At 37.5% G+C, this 21416-nt stretch overlaps 1 protein-coding gene across 2 annotated transcripts in view; it reads left to right on the forward strand.

Annotated features, from left to right (window-relative positions):
• Positions 1 to 17850, forward strand: part of LOC120633039 (dnaJ homolog subfamily C member 13) — a 42484-nt gene extending 24634 nt beyond the window's left edge. For both annotated transcript variants that reach the window (XM_039903082.1, XM_039903084.1), the window contains 15 exons: positions 285 to 420; positions 937 to 1121; positions 1286 to 1474; positions 2365 to 2541; positions 2875 to 3036; positions 3666 to 3878; positions 5544 to 5676; positions 11445 to 11702; positions 12011 to 12123; positions 12646 to 12818; positions 13798 to 14020; positions 14571 to 14738; positions 15662 to 15808; positions 16535 to 16760; positions 17367 to 17850. In XM_039903082.1, coding sequence (XP_039759016.1) covers positions 285 to 420; positions 937 to 1121; positions 1286 to 1474; positions 2365 to 2541; positions 2875 to 3036; positions 3666 to 3878; positions 5544 to 5676; positions 11445 to 11702; positions 12011 to 12123; positions 12646 to 12818; positions 13798 to 14020; positions 14571 to 14738; positions 15662 to 15808; positions 16535 to 16760; positions 17367 to 17440 — 2577 coding nt within the window. In that variant the 3' untranslated portion in view covers positions 17441 to 17850. The remainder of the gene's footprint in view (positions 1 to 284; positions 421 to 936; positions 1122 to 1285; positions 1475 to 2364; positions 2542 to 2874; positions 3037 to 3665; positions 3879 to 5543; positions 5677 to 11444; positions 11703 to 12010; positions 12124 to 12645; positions 12819 to 13797; positions 14021 to 14570; positions 14739 to 15661; positions 15809 to 16534; positions 16761 to 17366) is intronic.
• The last annotated feature ends 3566 nt before the right edge of the window (positions 17851 to 21416 follow it).

Here is a 21416-nt window from a genome sequence, read left to right on the forward strand (position 1 = left end):
GGTATACTCAAAGTTCAAAAATCCGACAGAATTCTAAGGGACGGGTACCGAAGTGATGTTCTCCTCTACTTTTAAGAGTTACCTTTTCGGATTTATTAAAGTTGTATATTTTTTAGTTCAAAAAACCATTATCTGCCTGATCTTAATGTTTATATAGTTGTAGAGCCTAAAACTTCGATTATTTTAATGACACCCATGGAAAATAGACAGGTCAAAAGAAAAGGAATAGTATGAAAGAATGTTGCTACATTTTATTCTACATTTTTTTTGTGTTCTTTGTTCAGGATCGTTTCGAAGCAGTAAATCAAGCGTACGAGTTCCTATGCAGTAGAAATGTATGGACTGGTGATGGACCGAACACAAATAACATCCTGCTTATTCTTCGAACACAAACTATATTGTTTCAACGATATTCTGAAGGTAATGAACATTTATAAGGTAATGAATAAAATCTCACTGGTTCGGAAGGTAGATTCTATTTAGAAGAAACCAGCAAAAACTCACCAGATGCTCTTTTCTAATATAGACAATTTAATATTCATTTTCTATCTTGACGAAAGCCACGTCCAGCTGGTTCCATTAAACTTCGTCGTTAAGATTTTTATTTACTTCAAAATAGGTTTCAAGGATCATTTAAAAAATACTCTTGAATTATTAGAATAACATGCTTTTGAAAACACATACTTTTGTACTGAAAAAGAATTTTGTAAATATTAACTGACGAAACAGGCAGATTGTCCACTTGGTAAGTGGAAAACCATCGCCTATAAACAGTGCAACACTAGGATAGGACATATAAAATACACAAACCGCATCTTGCCGCCCTGTGCCCATCAACATGAGTGAACATGAGGCGTAACACCTACGCCTCAGGCGTACGTGTTACGCCTCATGTTCACTTTATGGAGAATATTAAGCACTATTTGTTTGTTCTAGTATTATCTCCATACAAGTACGCCGGTTACGGCGCACTACTACGCACGGCTCGCCTCGAGGCGGAAGCCGAGTCTCTGTTTGCTCGCGACACCGCTCTATTGCCCGCTGCGTGCGAGCTTGCACACGCTACTCTCGCGTGCTCCGCGCTCAATGCAGAAGAACTGTGCCGGGAACGCGGCCTTGAGGTATTTTCTACAATCACTGAATATATCGTCAACTATCTTACAAAAGATTGCACTCAGAAAGCATGGTCACTGCCAATCGGCCGTCAAATAAATATGATCAGAACATATAACTTTAATTTTAGCTTTATTTATACTTTTAAAGTTTTTCTATTTATACTTTTAAGGTGCTACAAGAAGCACTTTCTCGCTGCGTATCCGTATTGGGTGGCAGCAAGGAGGGCAGTACTGCGGCCGCCGTGTGCATGCACTGCGCGCGGTGTTTCGCCGTCGCTGCGCGTTTCCCCTCGTGTTGCGCTGCCGCCTCGCAGTTGCCGCAACTATGTGCTGACATCGTGCCGCTGTTGAGACGACCGGTACGTAATATGCATACACCTCCAATTTAAAAAAAAACATCTAGATGTATTAATCGACCATACCTTAGTTGTGCTATTTTATAAACACTGATAGTATTTATAATTGATATATTTTTTTTTTTATTTTTTTTTTAATTCTCAGTAGATATTGACTTCATAACGCACACTTGCGACGTTTGTGTTGCGCATTTTCGAGGATCTATGTCACTGCGTGAATAAAAAAATAATTATAAATTACACCATACCTATTCGCTTGGAAGTCCCATATTATAGCAAATTTAAGATCTGTACGGAAGTGTATGCCCTCGACTGTTTATAAGAAATCTTCCTTCGAACTGGTGTTGTGCACGGGGGCCGAAGTCCAACCATTAATCTTTGGGAGTGATATCGTATCGTTTTTTGGAACTTCGATAGCGTGATATAAATTTATGTGGCGCCATCTAGTTTGGTAAAGTGGAGACCGCAATAGAACTCCCCTCCGAGACTGCATATCAAATACTAACAAATTATTATCATTAAAAGTATATAATATATAAAACTATTGCACTAATAGTTAATATTAAAGAGGAGAGCTTTTTAAAAAAAAATTATACTGCGTTTATAGAAAAGTGATGTTAAATGTTCATTACCGCTTTATATGATTAACTTACAAACTTTAGGACACAGGAACTCATTTTTACAGCGGCCTGATTATACCTAGTGGTTAAAATGTCGGCCGAAAGCAACGAACGAAATCTCTTTTTGAAAGATTTTTGGTTAGTTGAAAGAACGCGTAGTACCAGAGGCTACTTTTGGTCTTGGAAAAACATTATATTATAAAAGATTTACAGGAATACCGTATTTTAACACGGCTCGCAGCTAGTAAAATATAAGTTTTTTGATATATCTAGGAACTGGGTGAGACGGCCTGTGCGGGCGCCGAGGCGGTTGCCGCGTTGTCCGCAGATGCGAAGTGCCGTGCGCGCTTCGCTCGCGCGCACGTACTGCACGCACTGTTACCCGCTGTGCTGCGGTACGACTACACACTTGCCGAATCCGGTTTACCAAACGAGGGAGACAATAAACAGGTATGACAATAACTATGCTTTTTCTAATTTAGGATGATAATTTTGTATATTATTTATTTATTTATTTGTTGCCATTGTAGGGCTAAGGCCGTCCTTTCCTTCGTTGAAATATTACGGTGTTGCTGATTTGAGCCAGTATTGTAAATGGGCATTGGTTCGTTGCGCCAGCGACGCATCAGTTATCTTCGTCTTTTTATGATACTTAATAACTAAAATATTGAGATAATTTTTAAAATTTTGTGAAATTATTTTTAATATTTTAATGTCATCTTCCGCGTTATTATTATTACCTGTTTGGCGTCGGGTCAAATGAAATGCCACTCTCTTATTCAGGAAGTCGCGAACCGCCTTGCGACGCAGTGCGTTGCAGCACTATCAGCATTGTATGGGCCACACGACGAAGCTAGCGAAGAAGACGCGAATGTACGCGAAGCCTTACAAACTTTGCTCACGCCACATCTATGTGAGAAACTGGGCAGTTCTGATACACATGAGGTAGGTGGCATATTCTAGGACATCTTCCAAAGCCCGTATAGTAAAATTCAAATCCTTACTAATATTATTAATGCCAAAATTGATTTGTTCGTCCGTCCTTAATGCCGTCACTAAGCCAATGAATGAGTGAACGAATGAATGAATACACTTTTATTGTACACAACAGAGATACATATACAACAGCACAATGAGATAGAAGGTACAATTTGGCGGCCTTATCGCTATATATCGATCTCTTCCAGGCAACCAAAGGGATACGAAAAAATGCTATAGGAAATTGGTAGGTGGTACAAAATACACTTTTCAACACAATTAACTTTATCTGCAAAGAGTTAGTTAAAAGGTCTTACAACTTCTTCTTACGGCTTGACTAGTATATTCATCATCATCATACCCACTACAGGGCTTGGGTCTGCTCCCACAACGAGAAGGGTCTAGACCATTGTCCACCACGCTGGCCCAATGTGGATTGGTGGACTCCACACACCTTTAGTGTAGAGTAGAGAACATTATGTAGGACTCTCAGGCATGAGAAACAAACTATTTGTAATTTTCCTTTAATATGTATTGTGATAAATTGTAATAAAATAAATAAAACAAATAAAATAAAATAAATTGTAAAAATACAGCTCCTCAAAACCCTGACATCGAATTGGAAAACGCCGTACCTCGTCTGGGACAACAGTACGCGGGCAGAACTACAAGAAGCGCTCCGGTCGCGGCCTGCGGGCGATGACGAAACGTTGGTCCCCCTATTGCAATACTCCGCTCATGAGGGATTACTGTCCGTCGGCGGAGTCTATTTGGACATTTACAACGAACAGCCGGACTTCCCCATTGAGGTAAGAGTAATTAATTTACTACAATTAATGCATGCCTAAAAGCACTGCCTACCCTAAAGTTTTAACTCTCATTAGAAAGTATTTTTCAAGCCTGCTTAAATACTCTGTGCTTGCCGTAACTGGCGGGTATTAACTGGAAGGCCTGTAGCCGGACCATATTTCCCTAAAAGTAAACCTAAATATAAAAAAAAAAACATCAATTTGACATTTTATATCTATGATTAGCTTACTAAAGATGTAAATCAAAGTTCACTGAACTTAAATTATATACTTGAATCCAGATACGTGTGTATTATACATGTATGTTATGAAATGTAAAATATTATGGAAAAAGCACTGTAATCAATAACTTGTATTTATAATTTCAAACTTACCGTAACTAAAATTATTTTTAACATATGTAGGGGATTTTGCAGCAATACTATATTTAAATCACGCTACAAGTCGTAAGGTGTTTATTAATTAAAAACTATTCAATTACAATAAATTATCTGATCATATTTTTATTGCTTCAAAGACAATGATCATAGTTAAAGTCAAAGTCAGAAATATCTTAAATATTCCACAGGTGGCACTTTTGATGCATACATAAGAATAACACGGTAGTGAGATGATGGCGGTAACCACATTCGTTATTAATGTCGCATGTGTCGCACTGGTTTACTGTCAATAATTTACTTTTAAATGCAAAAAAAACTAAGTGTGTGGAATTTATTTTACCAAATGTAAAGAAAGTTAATAAAAATATAATAATAAATGGAGAATCACTAAAAATGGAAGATTCCACAGTTTTTCTGGGCATAACCTTGGATTGTAAGCTTCAGTGGGGTACCCATATAGATACACTAGCAGGTAAACTAAGCTCGGCTGCCTACGCCGTCAGGAAAATTAGACAGATTACTGACGTAGAAACAGCAAGACTTGTTTACTTCGCGTACTTTCATAGTGTGATGTCTTACGGGATCTTATTATGGGGCAAAGCTGCTGATATTGAAACTATATTCATATTGCAGAAAAGAGCTGTACGGTCAATATATAAACTTAAATCACGTGAATCCCTCCGTGAAAAATTTAAAGAAATTGGTATACTTACGGTAGCCTCACAATACATTTATAACAATATAGTATTTGTAAGACAACATATTAGTCTTTATAAACAAAAAGTGGATATAAACAGTCGACTTACAAGAAATGGTCATAAATTAGTGACATCTGCATATCGTCTGCGAAAGGTGCAGAAGTCATTTGTGGGATTGAGTATACGCTTTTATAATATGATTCCTAAGGTAATTTTGGACCTACCAATCCATAAGTTTAAAGAATATGTTAAAACACATTTATTACAGCGAGGTTATTATACAATTGATGAGTTTCTTAATGACAAGGTTGCTTGGAAGCATCCGGCTCCGCTTTCATCTCTCACAAGATAGAAAAATGAATGTTAAAATATAAAATGTAAATTTTTGATGTTGGAAAAGAGCAACTGCTGAGTTTCTTGCCGGCTTCTTCTCGGTAGAATCTGCCTTCCGAACCGGTGGTAGAGTCACTACACACGGACAGACTTGACGTTTCAAAAGTGCTTGTATTAGGCCTACTTGAAATAAATGAATTTTGAATTTTGAATTTTGAATTTTTGAATTTTGAATAAAACCCATTATTTTTTAGAATCCACAACAATTTGTCCTGGATCTCCTCAAATTCATTCAAGAAGAGACTCAGACTGACGCGGTCGAGGAGAAAGCAGAACACATAACATTAGCCTTAAATGCTCTTGCCAATTGTATTTTAAAAAATCCAGGTAAGATATATTTTACCGTATATACCTTTACTAATAAACGTTGTAAAACGGTTGTATGGATACGCGATGTTTTGTAATCTCCTTTCGAATGTCGAATTACTGATGAGAGAAAAAGAGAGAAAACATTTATTAACTAATCTCCAGCTATACAATATTTATTAGTAAGTCACGATAGTAATAATATGACGGTTTTACAAAACAATAAAACCGATATTATGTGCCGAGAGGGAAAACATACAGCATTGATGTGAAGAAGCAGTTAGTACTTTACCGATTGTCTGCGGTCTATCTATAAACAAAGCAGTTCATCTTACCGATATAGATGGCGCTAGTGTCTCACCCAGCAAGGTAGCGGGTACCCGCTGTCACTTTGAACGTCATAGTTTCCACCAGGAAGAACTTCCTGCAATGCTGTATGTTTTCCCTCTCGGCACATAATATCGGTTTTATTGTTTTGTAAAACCGTCATATTGATGTGCCTCCGGAAAACATACAGCATTGATGTGAAGACGTGTTTGTTATCTGCTGGTGAAATGTAAACACAACGCTATGATGAATTAATATTTAATCAGGATTAAGAAATTAAGTGAGAATAATAGTTAATTATTCTTATTTCTTTCTATTATCTAATCATATTGCAATAATTAAATACAAATAATTTATACACATTATGACAAAAATAATTTAAGTGCTGTAAGAATCAGCGCACATATTATTAAAATTCAAACTGGATTAAAGGTACCAAAAAATAAGTTTCGGTTATTTATAGGTAAGTCAATCTCACGACAGTAATGATTAAAAAATGTTTCTGATGATCTCCAGTTACCCCGAGACAATATATCGTCAATTGGTTGGTTATCTGACCATCCTAAGGAAGCTACTGCTGATCTGCAGCTCCCTGGGGGTGCATTAATGCCACTTTGCTTAAGAACCGTACGAACCCAGTTGCCTATTACTGTGCGCGATGCAGCTTTAGTTTTATTGCAGACAGTAATAAAGAGATTATCTAAGCCCTCAACTTCCAATCTCCTTGACCTATTTTTCTCTATCAAAAACCTGACCAATGTTACTGGACATAAGTTTTTATCATTATGTTTTGAAAGCTTCCACGCAGATTGTCGATAAGAGTGTGTGTCAGTCTTTGAGCCAAATGCTGGTATTAAGTATATATTATCCCCGGAGTCACAAAAAAAATCGCTAGAAATTTTTAGCAAAGTTAGGTCGTGAACCCTACGTCCCGAGGCTAGCAAAAGTATAGTAGCGGTTCGTCTAGATATTTCGAAAAGAGTATCTTTAGGTGGGTTAGATGAAAGCCACTCAAGCACGACATTTGGGTCCCATATGAGCGTTAGTCTGGGAGCTTTAGGTTTAGCAACGCTGATTGCCTTAAGGGCGTGTTTTACTATAAAATTTGAAAATGATTGTTGTTCTGCATGGGGACCGCAGAAGGTTAAGACAGCTGATTTGTGTACGAGAATGGTACTATAAGATAGATTTTCATGTAAAAAAAGATTTATCAAAAATTTTGCTACTTCTGCAGGCTGAGGAAATTTAGGATTTATTTGGACGCTCTTGCACCAACTTAGCCATCTTTTGATGGCTGGTAAGTAGGTACATAAGGTAGATTGCCTCCAACTGTTTTTTAATAGGTCTTTTTCCCGAGTAGACCAATCTTTTATTTGGCTACCCCACCCCCAATTTTCCAGACTTTCAGGGTCAATGTCTGCACTTGAGGCGGAACCTGTGACGTCGTGGCATCTATCAGGGTCTCGTTCAGGTTCTGTAATTCGTGTGGGTGATCTAATGCCCTGGATTTCAGGTCTTGAAGCCAAAAAGCTCGAGGCCATTCGGGCGCTACTATCAGGTATACCCCAGTCGCACTGTTCAAATGTGTTAGTACTTTTGGCAATAGATTTGGAGGAGGAAACACCCACGCTAATTGGTGTCTCCCTGGTCTGCTGAAGGCATCTATATAGTTTGCTGATCGATCTTTGCAGTCTATTGAGACGTAGTTCTTTACTACGGCAGTCTGTTTTGTCGCGAACAGGTCGATCTCGGGTCGCCCCCATCTTATAAAGACCTCCCGTGTAGCCTGAGGAAGAAGGTGCCACTCTGCGGGCGGTTTTCCTCGAGACAGCTTGTCCGCGATTATGTTGTATCGTCCTGGAAGGTAATGAGCAGATAGTGTAATCTGAAACTTGTCTGTTATGTTTAGGAGATCGAATGTTAGAGTCAGTAAAGCGAGTGATCTCGTTCCCCCCTCCTTCCGAATGTATGCTATGAGCGTTCGGTTGTCTGATTGAAGTAAGACGTGGGATCTTCGCAGGGTCCTTGTGTTGCTTGTGATTGCCATTATAACTGCAAAGAGCTCCTTTTTGTTGCTGTGCCATGCTTTTTGCTGAGCTGACCAGGCTCCTGACATTAATTTCCCGTCTAATTGGGCACCCCAACCCCAATCTGAGGCATCCGTGGCCAGGAAATGGGTGGCAGGTTTTAGATGTATAGGAGACCAGAGATTTGTGGCTCTGCACCACCATATCATTTCCTGTTCCACGACTTGTGGAGTGAACAGTTTTAGTCGAGGGCGGTTCCTGTCGAAATGTCGCAGGAATATTTGGATGTTGCGGCAATGAAGTCGGCCCCTGGGAATCACAAAGTTGGCGAAATTTAATTGCCCCAGCAACCGTTGCAACTCGCGGAGACTGATCCGACTCTTCAGTAATGAGTCTTTTAAGGCCTCGTTGAGGATATTTATCCTTCTCGTAGGCAAGGACATTGAATTTGTTATGGTCTGCCATCGAATACCCAGGTATTCTAGGTCTTGCGTGGGTGTCAAAATCGATTTCTGATAATTGATTTGCCAGCCCAAATGTTCCAAGTGCCTCACGGCTTCCGCAGCCTGAAGACATAACTTGGATTGGTCTTGGTGGACCAGAAGGAAGTCGTCTAGGTACACTAGCACTCGACATCCCTTCGCACGGAGGGTTTCCGCAACCCAACATGTTACAGAAGAGAAAAGGTGAGGTGCTGAAGCCAGACCAAAAGGTAGACATGTCATCTGATACAATTGGTTTTTGTAGCTTATTCTCAAAAAAGGTCGATGAGATTTTGCAGCCGGAATGTGAAAGTAAGCCTGAGAAATATCTAGTTTTATCATCCAATCTCCTGGTTGTAGAAAACTTGGAACTGATGCATGAGAGATCAGACGAAACTGTTTTGGTTTCACAAATTTGTTTAATTCGCGAAGGTCGAAGATCGGACGCATCGATCCATCGTTTTTCTTTCGCAGGAAGAGCTTGGAGATAAAACTGGGCGATTTTTTGTGAGCAATTTGTAGTACACGTTGGTCCAATAGATCTTGTATCATCAGAGTCATGGCAGATGATGGTTTGGTTGCATATTGACGCATTATGCTTTTGGTGGGCATTACCAGAGGAGGTTTCTTGTATAAAGGTATTCGAAAGCCCGTTATTATTGACATTATAAACTTGTTTGCGCCCATCGCTTGCCACCGTTTTTTGAACATCTTTAAATACCCTCCCCTGAAATGTGTCGGATAGTCACTTTTTTGTATCCTTGTTTCGAAATGTAGTGTTTTTATTTTGTTTGTAACTCTCATTTTTACCCTTGTATGTATGTTGTGTCTGTTGTTTTTTGTAATTATCGCGAAAATTATTTTTTATTTTGTGTTTGTGCTCTTGACGTAGAAGGAGTTGGTTCTTTATATTTTCTTTTTAAGTGTTCTCTTATTTTAGGTGCTTGTGGCTGTATCCAAAAATGTGGGCCCCCAAGGGATTGAATTAATGTATTAAGAGTTGTTTTATCAAATAAGAATTCCTCACTAGGAGGTATATTGTTAAGAGCCGCTTGAATACTTTTGTCCGAGATTTCTGCTATTAATCTCCTACGCCTAAGTTCTATACATTCGGCCCTTTTGCCGCAAACAATTTGTAAAGTTTGTTCTGATAATTTGTAAGACGAAGACGATTTGCCGAATGCTTCGGTAAATTTACTAAAAAGTCTATCAGGGTTTAACTCAGCTGGATTTTTGTGCGCCCAATCAATAATCCCCTGCAAGCCGGATTGTAACAGTTCTCTCTGGTGTAGCAAGGCATTGGTGGTTGCGGCCATGATATCCTCAGTAGGTGCAAGGAAATCTTTTCCCTTATTTAGGGAGCACATTTCATCGTTAATTTTTAATTTGCAAAACCCTGGTGATGATGCCAGCAGTTCCGCTAATGTCTTTTTATAACGTATATGTTGCCAAGTGGGTGATTTAAAATGTTGTAATTCCATTAATTGGCGTAAACGTTTATCGTCAGCTGGTTTTAGGACTTTTTTCTCGTCAAAGTCGGTCTTACAAAAGCCTAGATCCAAAGATTTAGATTTAGCTGTAGACGGATTAGTTAGAAAATCGCTATTGACCTCATTAGATTTCTCAATTAATATCTCATTTTGATGAGCGTTTAAGTTAGAAACACATGGTTGATGCATTATAAGATTTGTAAGAAAACTCACCTGGTTGTATAACGCATCGATCCGCGGATCGACCGTTACCTGTGAGTCTCGTTTAAGTTTCTTTCGTCGTGGCCCCTCTTGTTCCTGCTCGCTGCTGGAATCGCTGTTGGAACTTGAGGTTTCTTCTTGATCAGGGTCCCTCTCCGGCGCCAGTGAATCCGAAGCTACGGATTGATTTGTTTCCGCAGCCTCATCGCCAACGTTCGTGCACGTGGGGTCCATTACGCGATGTAGCCAAAATTCCCCCACGATCAAAAATATGAACTATTATCACTGGATAACTATATTTCTTAAAATATTTTGATAATAACTTTTGAAAATGAAGACGGATTAACGAAATAATATTAGATTCGACGCGCATGCGGCGAAAGTACACAACGCTATGACGTTCAAAGTGACAGCGGGTACCCGCTACCTTGCTGGGTGAGACACTAGCGCCATCTATATCGGTAAGATGAACTGCTTTGTTTATAGATAGACCGCAGACAATCGGTAAAGTACTAACTGCTTCTTCACATCAATGCTGTATGTTTTCCGGAGGCACATCAATAATGATTATTATAGTAATAATTCTTAATTTGGTAACCCATCTACACTATTATATAATAGAATAATAAAAACCAAAAACAAAAACTTACATGAGATATTAATATTAAATAACAATTAAGAACTTCTGCCTCCAGGCAGCCCTACATGGAGTTCAATATACAGCTTGTAAATTGTAGAGTCGTTATAGTTTGAGTGCTCAGGATGTTTTCCGAAAAAATATAAATAAATGTTTTTGCAAACAATATATGTCATACGACATACTTTGAGATTGAATTTATATATAGTTTTAGTAACATACGTTTGAAACCGTAGCTTTAGTTTTAAAAGGAATGTGTTTCAGACCAATTTTAACACACAAACCAAAACAAAAAAAAGTATGAACGCTTCATAAGGAATTGGCTAGCGGGCATCATGTACCCTCACTAAAGTCAAAAATCGTATCTTAGATTAACTTTTTTTTTTGTATTATGTATGTATATATAATATAGTTATTTATATAGTTATTTTATAATATAGTTATATATATATTTTTTTTTTGTATTATGTTATATAGTTTGGGCATAATAATTTTTTTTTTGTTTGTAGAGTATTTTATGTGTTTTTATATTGTCTGAGGTGAATAAATAAACACGGATATATATGAGAGCCTGTGACAGGTATATTGAAATAAAGAAAAATTTAATTTTAAATATTGTCAACAGGCATAGAAATCCAATGTATCGGACATTTCGGTCTGATATTCGGACTCATGTCCGCCCGAGCTTTACCTCAGGCCTCCGAAGCGGCGGTTCAAGTTGTGGGAGCGGCGGCGCGCAGTCGAGAATGTGTGGAGGATATAGCCGCGGGGGCTCTACTAGGGCATCTACTGCCGTTGTTGACTCCCACAAGGCCGGACGCGTTGAACGCGCTGGCCGCTTTGCTAACTGCCACGCCTCTTGTACGAGAGGCGTTGGCTAAAGGTATGTACAGTTACCACTAAAAAGTTTCGCGTATGAATTGCCGGAATTAATTGTTAATTTTTTTATAATCCGCGAAAAGCAGGATTATCTGTATGGTGTAATTTATAATTGCTTCAATCTTTACATCAAACAGATGTTGACTTTACAATGAATAATTGTTTGATTTGACGACTTATCGAATTGAAAATCTTATATCCCACTTCTGATGTCGTTTTTCCTACATATATGTTTACGCATAATATACATTTTTATACTTATGATAATCTTAAAAGGAATGCCAAATGTAATAATAATCTATGTTATTGTAGGTGCTGTGATATACTTATTAGACTTATTCTGCAACTGCAAGATACCGGAGATACGGGAGACGGCAGTGGATCTGCTGGCCCGGATGATGGCTGACAAATTACACGGACCAAAGGTATGGTTATGATTTATTATAGTAATATTTTTGACAACCTTTGGCTTTAAAGAAAATAAAATTATTATCTGAAGTATAAAAGTAATACGTTAAAATGGCAGACACAACTCGAGTCTGTCTGTCTAAATCTCATTTGTAAGAATCATCTGGAACTGTAACATCTGTTAGATGAAAAAAATATCTAAAGTCGTCTTACAGTGACCAGCATAAATAAATGCAATAAAGAACATTTACATTCATTAAATAGAGTTTCTTTATTAAAACATAATAAATAAGGCATAATATTAAAGAATATTTACACTAGAAATAAATATGCAGTAACATGACGGCATAAGAACGCTTCATGCCATTTTCGCCTATAGAACAAATTAATCTAATAAAAAAACAGGTGCAGTAAAAATACCCTACAGCAAAAGCAAGCTACGCGTCAATAACAATATCACTGTTCCTTTTATATACACCATAAGATGTAAGAACCAATAATTCACTGTGTATAAATGGTATTTGTATTGTGTCGTACAGGTACGCTTAACGATATCGCGGTACGTGCCAAGCGTGTTCGCTGAAGCGATGCGGGAAGCGGGCGCGGCGGGTGCGTTGCATACATTCGACGCAGCGCACGAACATCCCGAGTTAGTGTGGGGAGACGAGCTAAGATCTCGCGTTCGAGCCAACCTTGCGCAATTACGTGACAGGTGAGTTTGTATCTTCCTTCTCGCATTTCTCATTTCTCTTCTTACATCGTTGGTTGTAGTAGAGTTTGTCGTGACAGAGCTCGTCTGGGGAAGTACTAAGCAGATTCTTTATATTTCTTTATTTTAAATTGTATGTTAAAATCTACTTATATATATTATGTATGTTATATATTTATATATTATGTATATTAATTTAAATTATATATAAATTAGTATCTTTAAATTTTAGTATTTATGTATATCTATAAACACTCTTGGCACTATCCCGTTCTCTTGCTGTAAGTCCTATCTACAAAGGTTGCCTGTAAGAGAGTGCTTGCAGCAATAAGGCCGCCTTTGCATGTCTACATTGTGTACTGTATACTCCTTACTGTTTCTTTTCCTGTGTGTTATACGTGCAATCAAGTTTTTCTTCTTCTTGCTATGCTTATTTCTGCAGCCAAACAGCTTTGTTGGATAAAATAATGCTGTATTCTGGTCTGCGGTTATAGGACATTGGATACAGCTAAAATCGGTGATAAACCAGTCGGTAGGTCACTTCACTTTCGGGGGGCCGAATTCGAATCCTCGCACGCACCTCTAACTTTTCTAAGTTATATGCGTTTCAAGCAATTTAAATATCACTTGCCTCATCGCCGAAGGAAAACATCGCAAGGAAACATGCCTGAGAGAGGACTTAGGAAAGTTAGACTGCGGCCTTAACCCCTTCCTATTGTGGCAGGAGCCCTGTAGTGGGTCGGTAATGGTTTGATGTGATGATGTTGATGATCCTGGTCTGAAAGGCGTGGTTGCCGGTGTAATAACAGACACATGAGACTTAAAACCTACGACTTTGATTGATGGACACTCTGCTTGGTCCCTCAATTATGGCTATAAAAAAAAATTAAAGTACAATAACTGACTAAAATTTTATGTCACAAAGTATCACCCTAGATTGGGTTTCGTTGTGGTCATCTAGTTCCATGATTGTTCGGTACAGGCATTACACGAACCAAATTCGGGATCCATCAGTATTATTTGAGGAACGTGATGCATCGGAGACCGGTGAGGAAGCTTGGGCGCCAGCCGGCGAAGTGGTAGTGGGCGGCGTGTACCTCAAACTGTTCCTACAAAACCCGACGTGGAGCTTGCGCAGCCCCAAACGCTTCCTTCAGGAATTGCTCACTGAAACTCTCGCTTCATTACACAAGGACTCCGCTGAGGTTAGTAGAGTGTATTTTTTCTTACCTGTCTTATAATGCAGGGGTACCCAATCTTATTAAGCCAGTGGCGCACTCAAAAGAAGTAATGATTTAAGAAGTTAACCAAGCTAGTTAAAATAGATAGGTAATTGTCAGTTAAGCATATAAGCGCAAAAAATAGAACATCCTCATTATGAATCTAATAAAATCATAATAAATTTGAACAAAAAATTAAGAAAAATAAAACCACCCCAACAATGGTGTGGCTGAGATTTGTGATATACACACAATTTTTTCAAAGTGTGGGTCAAGCGGTGACTCCGCTGTACAAAAAAGATTGAAAAAATATATTTTAAAATACAGAAGGAGTGCATCGCGGTGCCCCAGGTTGAGGAGCCCTGGTAATGTAAACAGTATATGGATGTCAAACAACTACAGCATATTGTTAAGAATAAATACGTCCATCGGTGGTGCAGGCACATTGGACGCCGCGACCTTTGCTTTATTACTCTAAAACAGTTTTACTAGGGAGGTAGTCTCCTATAGTATCCATTTATAATGTCTTCTGCAGGGCAGCAGAGGTGACACGTGTGCGCGTGCATTAGCGGCGTTATTACGCGCGCGGCCGGCACTATGCGAGGCGTGTGCGCAGTTGGGAGAACTGCCCCGTCTCGCGCGACTATTGCCTGCGTGCCCCAAGCACGCCGTGCCCGTACTCGCTGCGCTGGCGCAGACTCAGGTGTGTAGGAGCGATTTTTCTTGTTAATCTTCGATTAAATCTCTCTTCTTGTCCTTCCACGCTATGTAAGATCGGCACAACATGTCTTCTTCCTTTCACTTTTATCAGCTGTCATTTCGTTATCCACTCCCATTACACGTTAATCCTCTTTCACACTATCCATCCATCTCTTTTTTAGTTTTCGTCTACTCCTTTGCCCGATTAAAACTTTAATCTATTAAATAATTTTTTTAAATTTGTTTTTATTCCCTGTATTGATCACATAAGGTCTAACAAATAACCAAAACACAAGCTCCTTCTTTAGAACCGAAACAGTTTATATAAAAGAGTTGACGGACTTTAACACTACTAAGTATTGAACAACAAAAGAAGCATTATCGTATCTTTTATCATTATTTTGAATAAAATTAAAGCTTTCAGCCATTTTAATTCCGTAAGTAATAAACGTAGTATCTTAATCTTAATGCTCCTTCGCTTAGCGTTGGAGCATTGAGATTAAGAAGTATTTTTCAAATCTCTGCTTAACGCTTTTCAGTATATATAATATATATTATGTAATATGTGTGTTATTTTAATATTGATACCTTTTATGTCTAGTGTTTTAGCACTTAGTTACTTAAACGAGATGAGCGAAAGGCCCGACCACCAGCGGCCGTATCATACAACTATATTGCCGGTGTGTTGACATGTAGCGAATGCAGCGGCACGTTTAACACAAAATCAGGTTATGCGAGTTATCTAAGAGCTCACAACCGACGCTCTCAGCCGGAATCCGAAACAGTCGCTGTGACCGAATACCGTTAGGATTGATTGATTGATTAGCACTTAATATAAACCCTTGTATATGTGTAATAGCTAGATGTATATCTTGATATCAAACACAAAGAAACATCTTTATACAAGAGTATTATTTCCTGCACCAGGCATGCGTGATGGCGCTTAGTCAGACAGACGTGATGTCGGGCCTCAAGACTGCGGTGAAGACTTGTCGCGAGGTGGTGGGTTGCGCTTGCGACGCTCTCTCATCTATATTCAATAGCACAGTCAACACGGATAAACTTGTCCTACAGGTATTTGCGTTTGGCGTTGCGTCTTTTGATTTTTTTAGGAACTTGTATACCGTGACTAGCGTGACCTATTGATTAAAACTGCGAGCTCTCTGTCGAAAGGGGTGACTTTTTTGATCCACTGGACCTCCCATTTATCAGAGTTGTAATTAAATATAGCTTGATTTAACGGCGAAGAAAAGGTCGTGACGAGAACTTCACGCTAGGAGTTCTCCATAATTTTTTCAAAGGCCTATGAAGTCTACGAATACGGCTAGCGTGGTGGATCACGCCTTAAACCCTTCTCACTTTGAGATACTTACACTGTATTGTACCAGTATTTAGAAGGTTGGTAATGATGAGGTAGTATTTAGTAATATTTTTAGTCAAACTTAGCTGGTTTGATAAAGGTTGCTTCAATTTCTAATGAAATGTAAAGTGTCATTAACTAGTGATTAATAAAAATTAATAACATTTTGAGGTTCATTCATTATATGAATTTAGCACCTATGAGGCGTTAAATAATAATTTCCGATATTTTTGTGTCTGTCGATTTTTAAAACTACGTTTGAAATGAATTTACGCTGTATCTATCTACAGTTGATATTTTGCAATTTGTAAATTGCAAAATATCAACTGTAGATAGAATATCTAAGCGCTGTATATTGATAATAAATGGGTCTATGCAAATAAATAACTTATGAAAATACAAATACCTGCAAATGCTAACGTTTGTATTGTTCGTAACAGGCATTAGAGTCAGAGCTGGTTAGCGAGTTGTTATCTGTACTGGAGGGACGGAGTATAGAGGGCGGAGCGGCGGCTCGAGTGGTAGGCGCTCTAAAAGCAATGTGCCGAAACGGTGCCCACGCGGATCGAGTACGAGCATTGTTGGCACGCTCGCCAGTATGGGAGCAGTACTCGGCACAGAGGCACGACCTGTTCATATCCGCACCGCAACACCATTCCATTGCTGGTAAGTTACTTAGCCATTCTTTTTTGATTGATCCACTAGGTGGGGTTTATTTTTTTACATACCCTAGGTCTATTTCCTCGGAGTATAGGGAACGGAACGACATCTCACGTGGTACGTAGAAGCCTTAAGAGAAATGTGTAAAATTGCTGACCTTTAGAATTGTGTAAGAGCATTGTTGGCACGCTCGCCAGTATCGGAACAGTACTCCGCACCCCTAGGGGCACGATCTGTTCGTATCCGCACCGTAACACCATTCCATTGCTGGTGAGTTACTTAGCCATTTTTCTTTGATTGATCCACTAGGTGCGGTTAATTTTTGGACGTACTCTAGGTCTCTCACCTCAGAGTATAGGGAGCGGAACGACATCTCACGTGGTACGTAGATGCTTTAAGACAAATGTGTAAAAACGCTGACCTTTAGAATTGTGTATGAGTATTGTTGGCAATCTGTTTGTATCCGCACCGCACCACAACACCATTGCTGTTAAGTTTTAACTGTCTATTCTTCTTCGACTAGGCCGTTACGGTTACACAGGGTATTCTCAAAGTAACAGTATGATCACAGTTGGTATTCTCAAAGTAATAGTATTATCTTTTACTTGACAGCGGCACCACAGACTGCGGGTTACCTGTCAGCGCCACCGTCCGTGCCGCCGGCTCACCCGCCACCGCTCGACTGACCGACTCACTGTCTCTCTCACTCGCGCTCCTCACTCACTGTCCACTAAGGCGAGCGAGACCGCTCACTAACTCATAGATCTCATGTTATCATTAAAGGTCGCGTTACGTAAAAAGACTTCTCACGATCGCCGTGCGCAGTATTTTTTACAATAAAATGCGTATTTGGATGACAATTCTGTTGCTCACAAAACTCTAAACTAAATTGAATATTAATTTAAGTTTACTGTAATACTGTTTTAGTTTATTTGTTTTACGAAATCCAAACTGTTTTTACTGTAGTAATTTACCTTCCTACAAAACAATTACCTCTTTATTGTTATTATTAGTTATCAGTTTATTTTTTTGTTATCAATCAGATAATACTCATATAATGCTATAAATACCTATAAAATTTAGGGTGGTAATGGCACTAAACATTTATGATAAATAGGTGTATATACATATTATGAATTATGAATAAATATATAAATTAACAGGTCCAAAATTAATGCTCTCCTCATTACTATGTTGTTTTTGTGGAAAGGATATCAATATTTCTAGAACTGCTGAATTGGTTTAGTTATTTGTGAACAACAGAATCAGCGACAATGAATATTTATTTTGAATATGTTTCACAATCTCCTGAAGAGCTAAATTTTGTTAAGTGATTAATAAATTTGACGGTTTGTTAGCTTTTGTATTGAAAATACGTCATGATGTCAAATTCATCGATCAGTTAGTTTATTGGGTGATTGTGAAACTCTTGGGGCCTGTTTTACTTATTTTTAATACGTGGCGGATGGCCTAAGATTAGGTTTTGGTTTTCTTATTTTATGTCAAGTGACAGCGATAAAATTTCTGAATAACCTATCCGATACTTTTCAGAAGGTGGTAAAACAAGCCCTGAGTGTAGAAAACATTAAACTTATACTAAAACAGTAGGCTAAGCATTGTCATTGTTATGTATTTTTTATAAATTTCCCATTGTGCTTTAAGACCGTCAGAGTTCTTTCTACGTAACGCAATGTGTACTCATTATATTTTTGTTACTTCCAAATTTAAGGGATGCTCGGATGATTAAACTAGCGCATGATACAGTACGTGCGATCTCAGTGTGTCAGAGTAAATTGTTTTAGGCTAATAAAGATTGTGCAAACTGTTCATAAACACAGATATGTCCAGGCATAGCACTCGTAGAACGTACACGCGGATACTTTGACATGGCCCGTAAATTTAGTAGCGCGTAGTCAAATTTTGACCGTCCATAAAGTTTGGAGTAACCCCTATGAGATGGTACCCATTTATTTTGAAATTCGAAAATCAAGGGCTTCCCTAGCGGACTAGCGGACCCTCCAGACGTCGTTTTCTCCGATAAACCAGCGCCACCTCCCGGGTCCAAGAGGGAATCAGACGACATTTTAGGATGTTAAATTAATATAAGTGCTTAATTAAATATAACTATAAAAAATATTATTAATTTTTATATATTTAGCTTTTAATGTACCCAAAAACACAACACACAACACAACTTAAAGACTATGATTTGAAAATAAAGCGTAAAGAGTCGCATCAAAGTGCGTGACGTAAATAAAGCGATCGAATGAATAGCTGCTTTTCAAAATCTTCTAAATAATGGGAACAGATTAAAAATTATATCGGCGGTGTTTAGTACCGCATTGTACAAATACTTCTGTTTCTACTTCAATTTAAATATTCTGTAATGTTCCACGAAATAAGAAATATATCGGTCTGCAACTTCTCGAATTTACTTTTGTGAGTGTTCTATAATTGTCTTTAAATTTCTTCTACAGTATTATTTAGATAAATGAAAATTAATGGTTGAAAGAACGCTGTTAGTAATGTTGGCTTTGATTTTGCTTACACCAGTTGACGTCACACGTTTGTAAAAATGATTCGTTGGGAGTGAAAACCGAAATAATAGTTCACAGGCTTTAGAGGTACATTAATGTACTGTCTCTGAAACATCTGTGAAACCGAAAAGCTTATAGTTTTTGAGTAATCTTTTACCGCATAGTTTTTACCGCATAGTTTTTACTGAAGGAAATCCTAGTGACTCCTGACACTTTATTGGGTACGCGGCGCGTAGCATAGGTACTATGCATGTGTCGGTATTTTATCTTTAATAAGTAAACACTGAGAATGTTTTGAATTCGTTTGTATGGAAGAATAAATATGCTTCTTTGATTTAATATTTTTACAGGATTCCGTGTGAAATATACTTATACATCCTTCAACATTATTTCTTAATTCGGTTACACTTTGTATAGAAGATATGGGTTTGTTTAAACCCACTTATTTCTAAACTACTAAATCAGTTTTATTATATGATTTCTTTTCTTTCTCACATTACATAATGCGAAAAATTTTGACTCACAACTTTTTTTGGGGCCTCTAGAGTTTCAATATAAATGGTCACTGTCTCTTATATATTATAAACACATTACTAGGAATCAATTAAACTCCTTAGCGGAGTGGTTTACTTTGTTATTTTAAAAGATGGAAAGCTTAGCATTACAATCATAAATATAAATTTTATTTTTCGTTAGTAAGAAATGCCATAAGTGCTCGAAATTATGCTGCGAAATAAAATATGAAACATAATGTTAATTAATACTATGTCGGGTGTTTATTATATAGCTAGTATAAGTAATAAGAGATGTACCACAATTAACTGTGTAATTGGCTAATAAAATAACCGTAAACTGCCCATTCGCGATAACTTTATTATACATAACATTCTAAATTAATGTACGAATTTTTAATATAAAGTCTTGCATTTTGGCTTTACTGTAATATAAAAAGGTCATATTTCAGTTATCAAATAAAATAAAAATGTAATATAATTGTTATGCATTGCTGCTTAATAGGCGGTTTAGTCTGTATTTTTATTGTATTATTTATAGAAAATGCTAAAACGAATTATATTGCATCATGAAAATAATTATACTTTGTATCTTCATACACCTATCATAAAAAGATGCGATTTTTTATATTGTACTTATGTTTTAATCATCAAAAATTGTATTATTAAGTCCAAAGTATTAAATACCCTAAATATGTTTATTAACCCTTTGTGCAATTGTGACAAAATCAACCGTACTCTGGCAACTAAGCCGACAGTTCTAAAAGATATGGGGGGAGATGGGGTTACATTGATACATGAGTGGGGTAATTTCAATTCATTTATTATTAAATGGGCTCTTATATTTTTATGATTTATATAACTAACACTAAATTGAGATTATAAAACTTAGTTAAATAGATACTAAACACCCAAATACTCCACTTTGATATTACTGTCATTTTGTCGTTTATTTGGGATTCCTAAGTATCCAGGTGCCCTACTCCCCCTGCACGTTTTACTCACTATTCCCTGTTAAAAAGGACATCATTACATATAGTGCTGTCTGTTTTGTAAAATATATGTGTACACCGTAATTAATTATTGGCAAGTAAACTGTTAACGTACATCGCGGATTAAATATAAAAATTTTTAGATAGCGGGATTTTAGTTAGAAAATGGCCTCACAATATAAACAAAAAAAATTTTACAATATAAACAAAAAATTACTAAATTTAATGCGTATTTTGTGTATAACAGAGATGTAGGTTCTGATTCTCTGTGACATTTGAGAAAAGGCTTCGTGCGATATAAATTTTGTGACTGCCAATTTTAACATCAGAAATGTTCTCACGATTGGATGTAATAGAAAAGCAAGACCCTGCATGTAATTACCTTAAATATAGTTTTTCTCATATCACAATAATAAAGAACCTTTTTCTTTTTCCCACGTCAAGTGGAGTTGGCACAACATGTCATATTGTTGTTTTTTTAAATCACAATTAAAAATAATTTGCGACTTTAATTCGTTCGCATAAGACTGATTTAATGTCTTTTCATTTAGTTCAAGAATTAAACATGAAACTCGGACATTATTGTCTATTATAGATTACGTCACATTACACATAAAAATA

The sequence above is a fragment of the Pararge aegeria genome, chromosome 21 (assembly GCF_905163445.1).
Source record: "Pararge aegeria chromosome 21, ilParAegt1.1, whole genome shotgun sequence".
Taxonomy (NCBI): Eukaryota; Metazoa; Arthropoda; class Insecta; order Lepidoptera; family Nymphalidae; genus Pararge; species Pararge aegeria.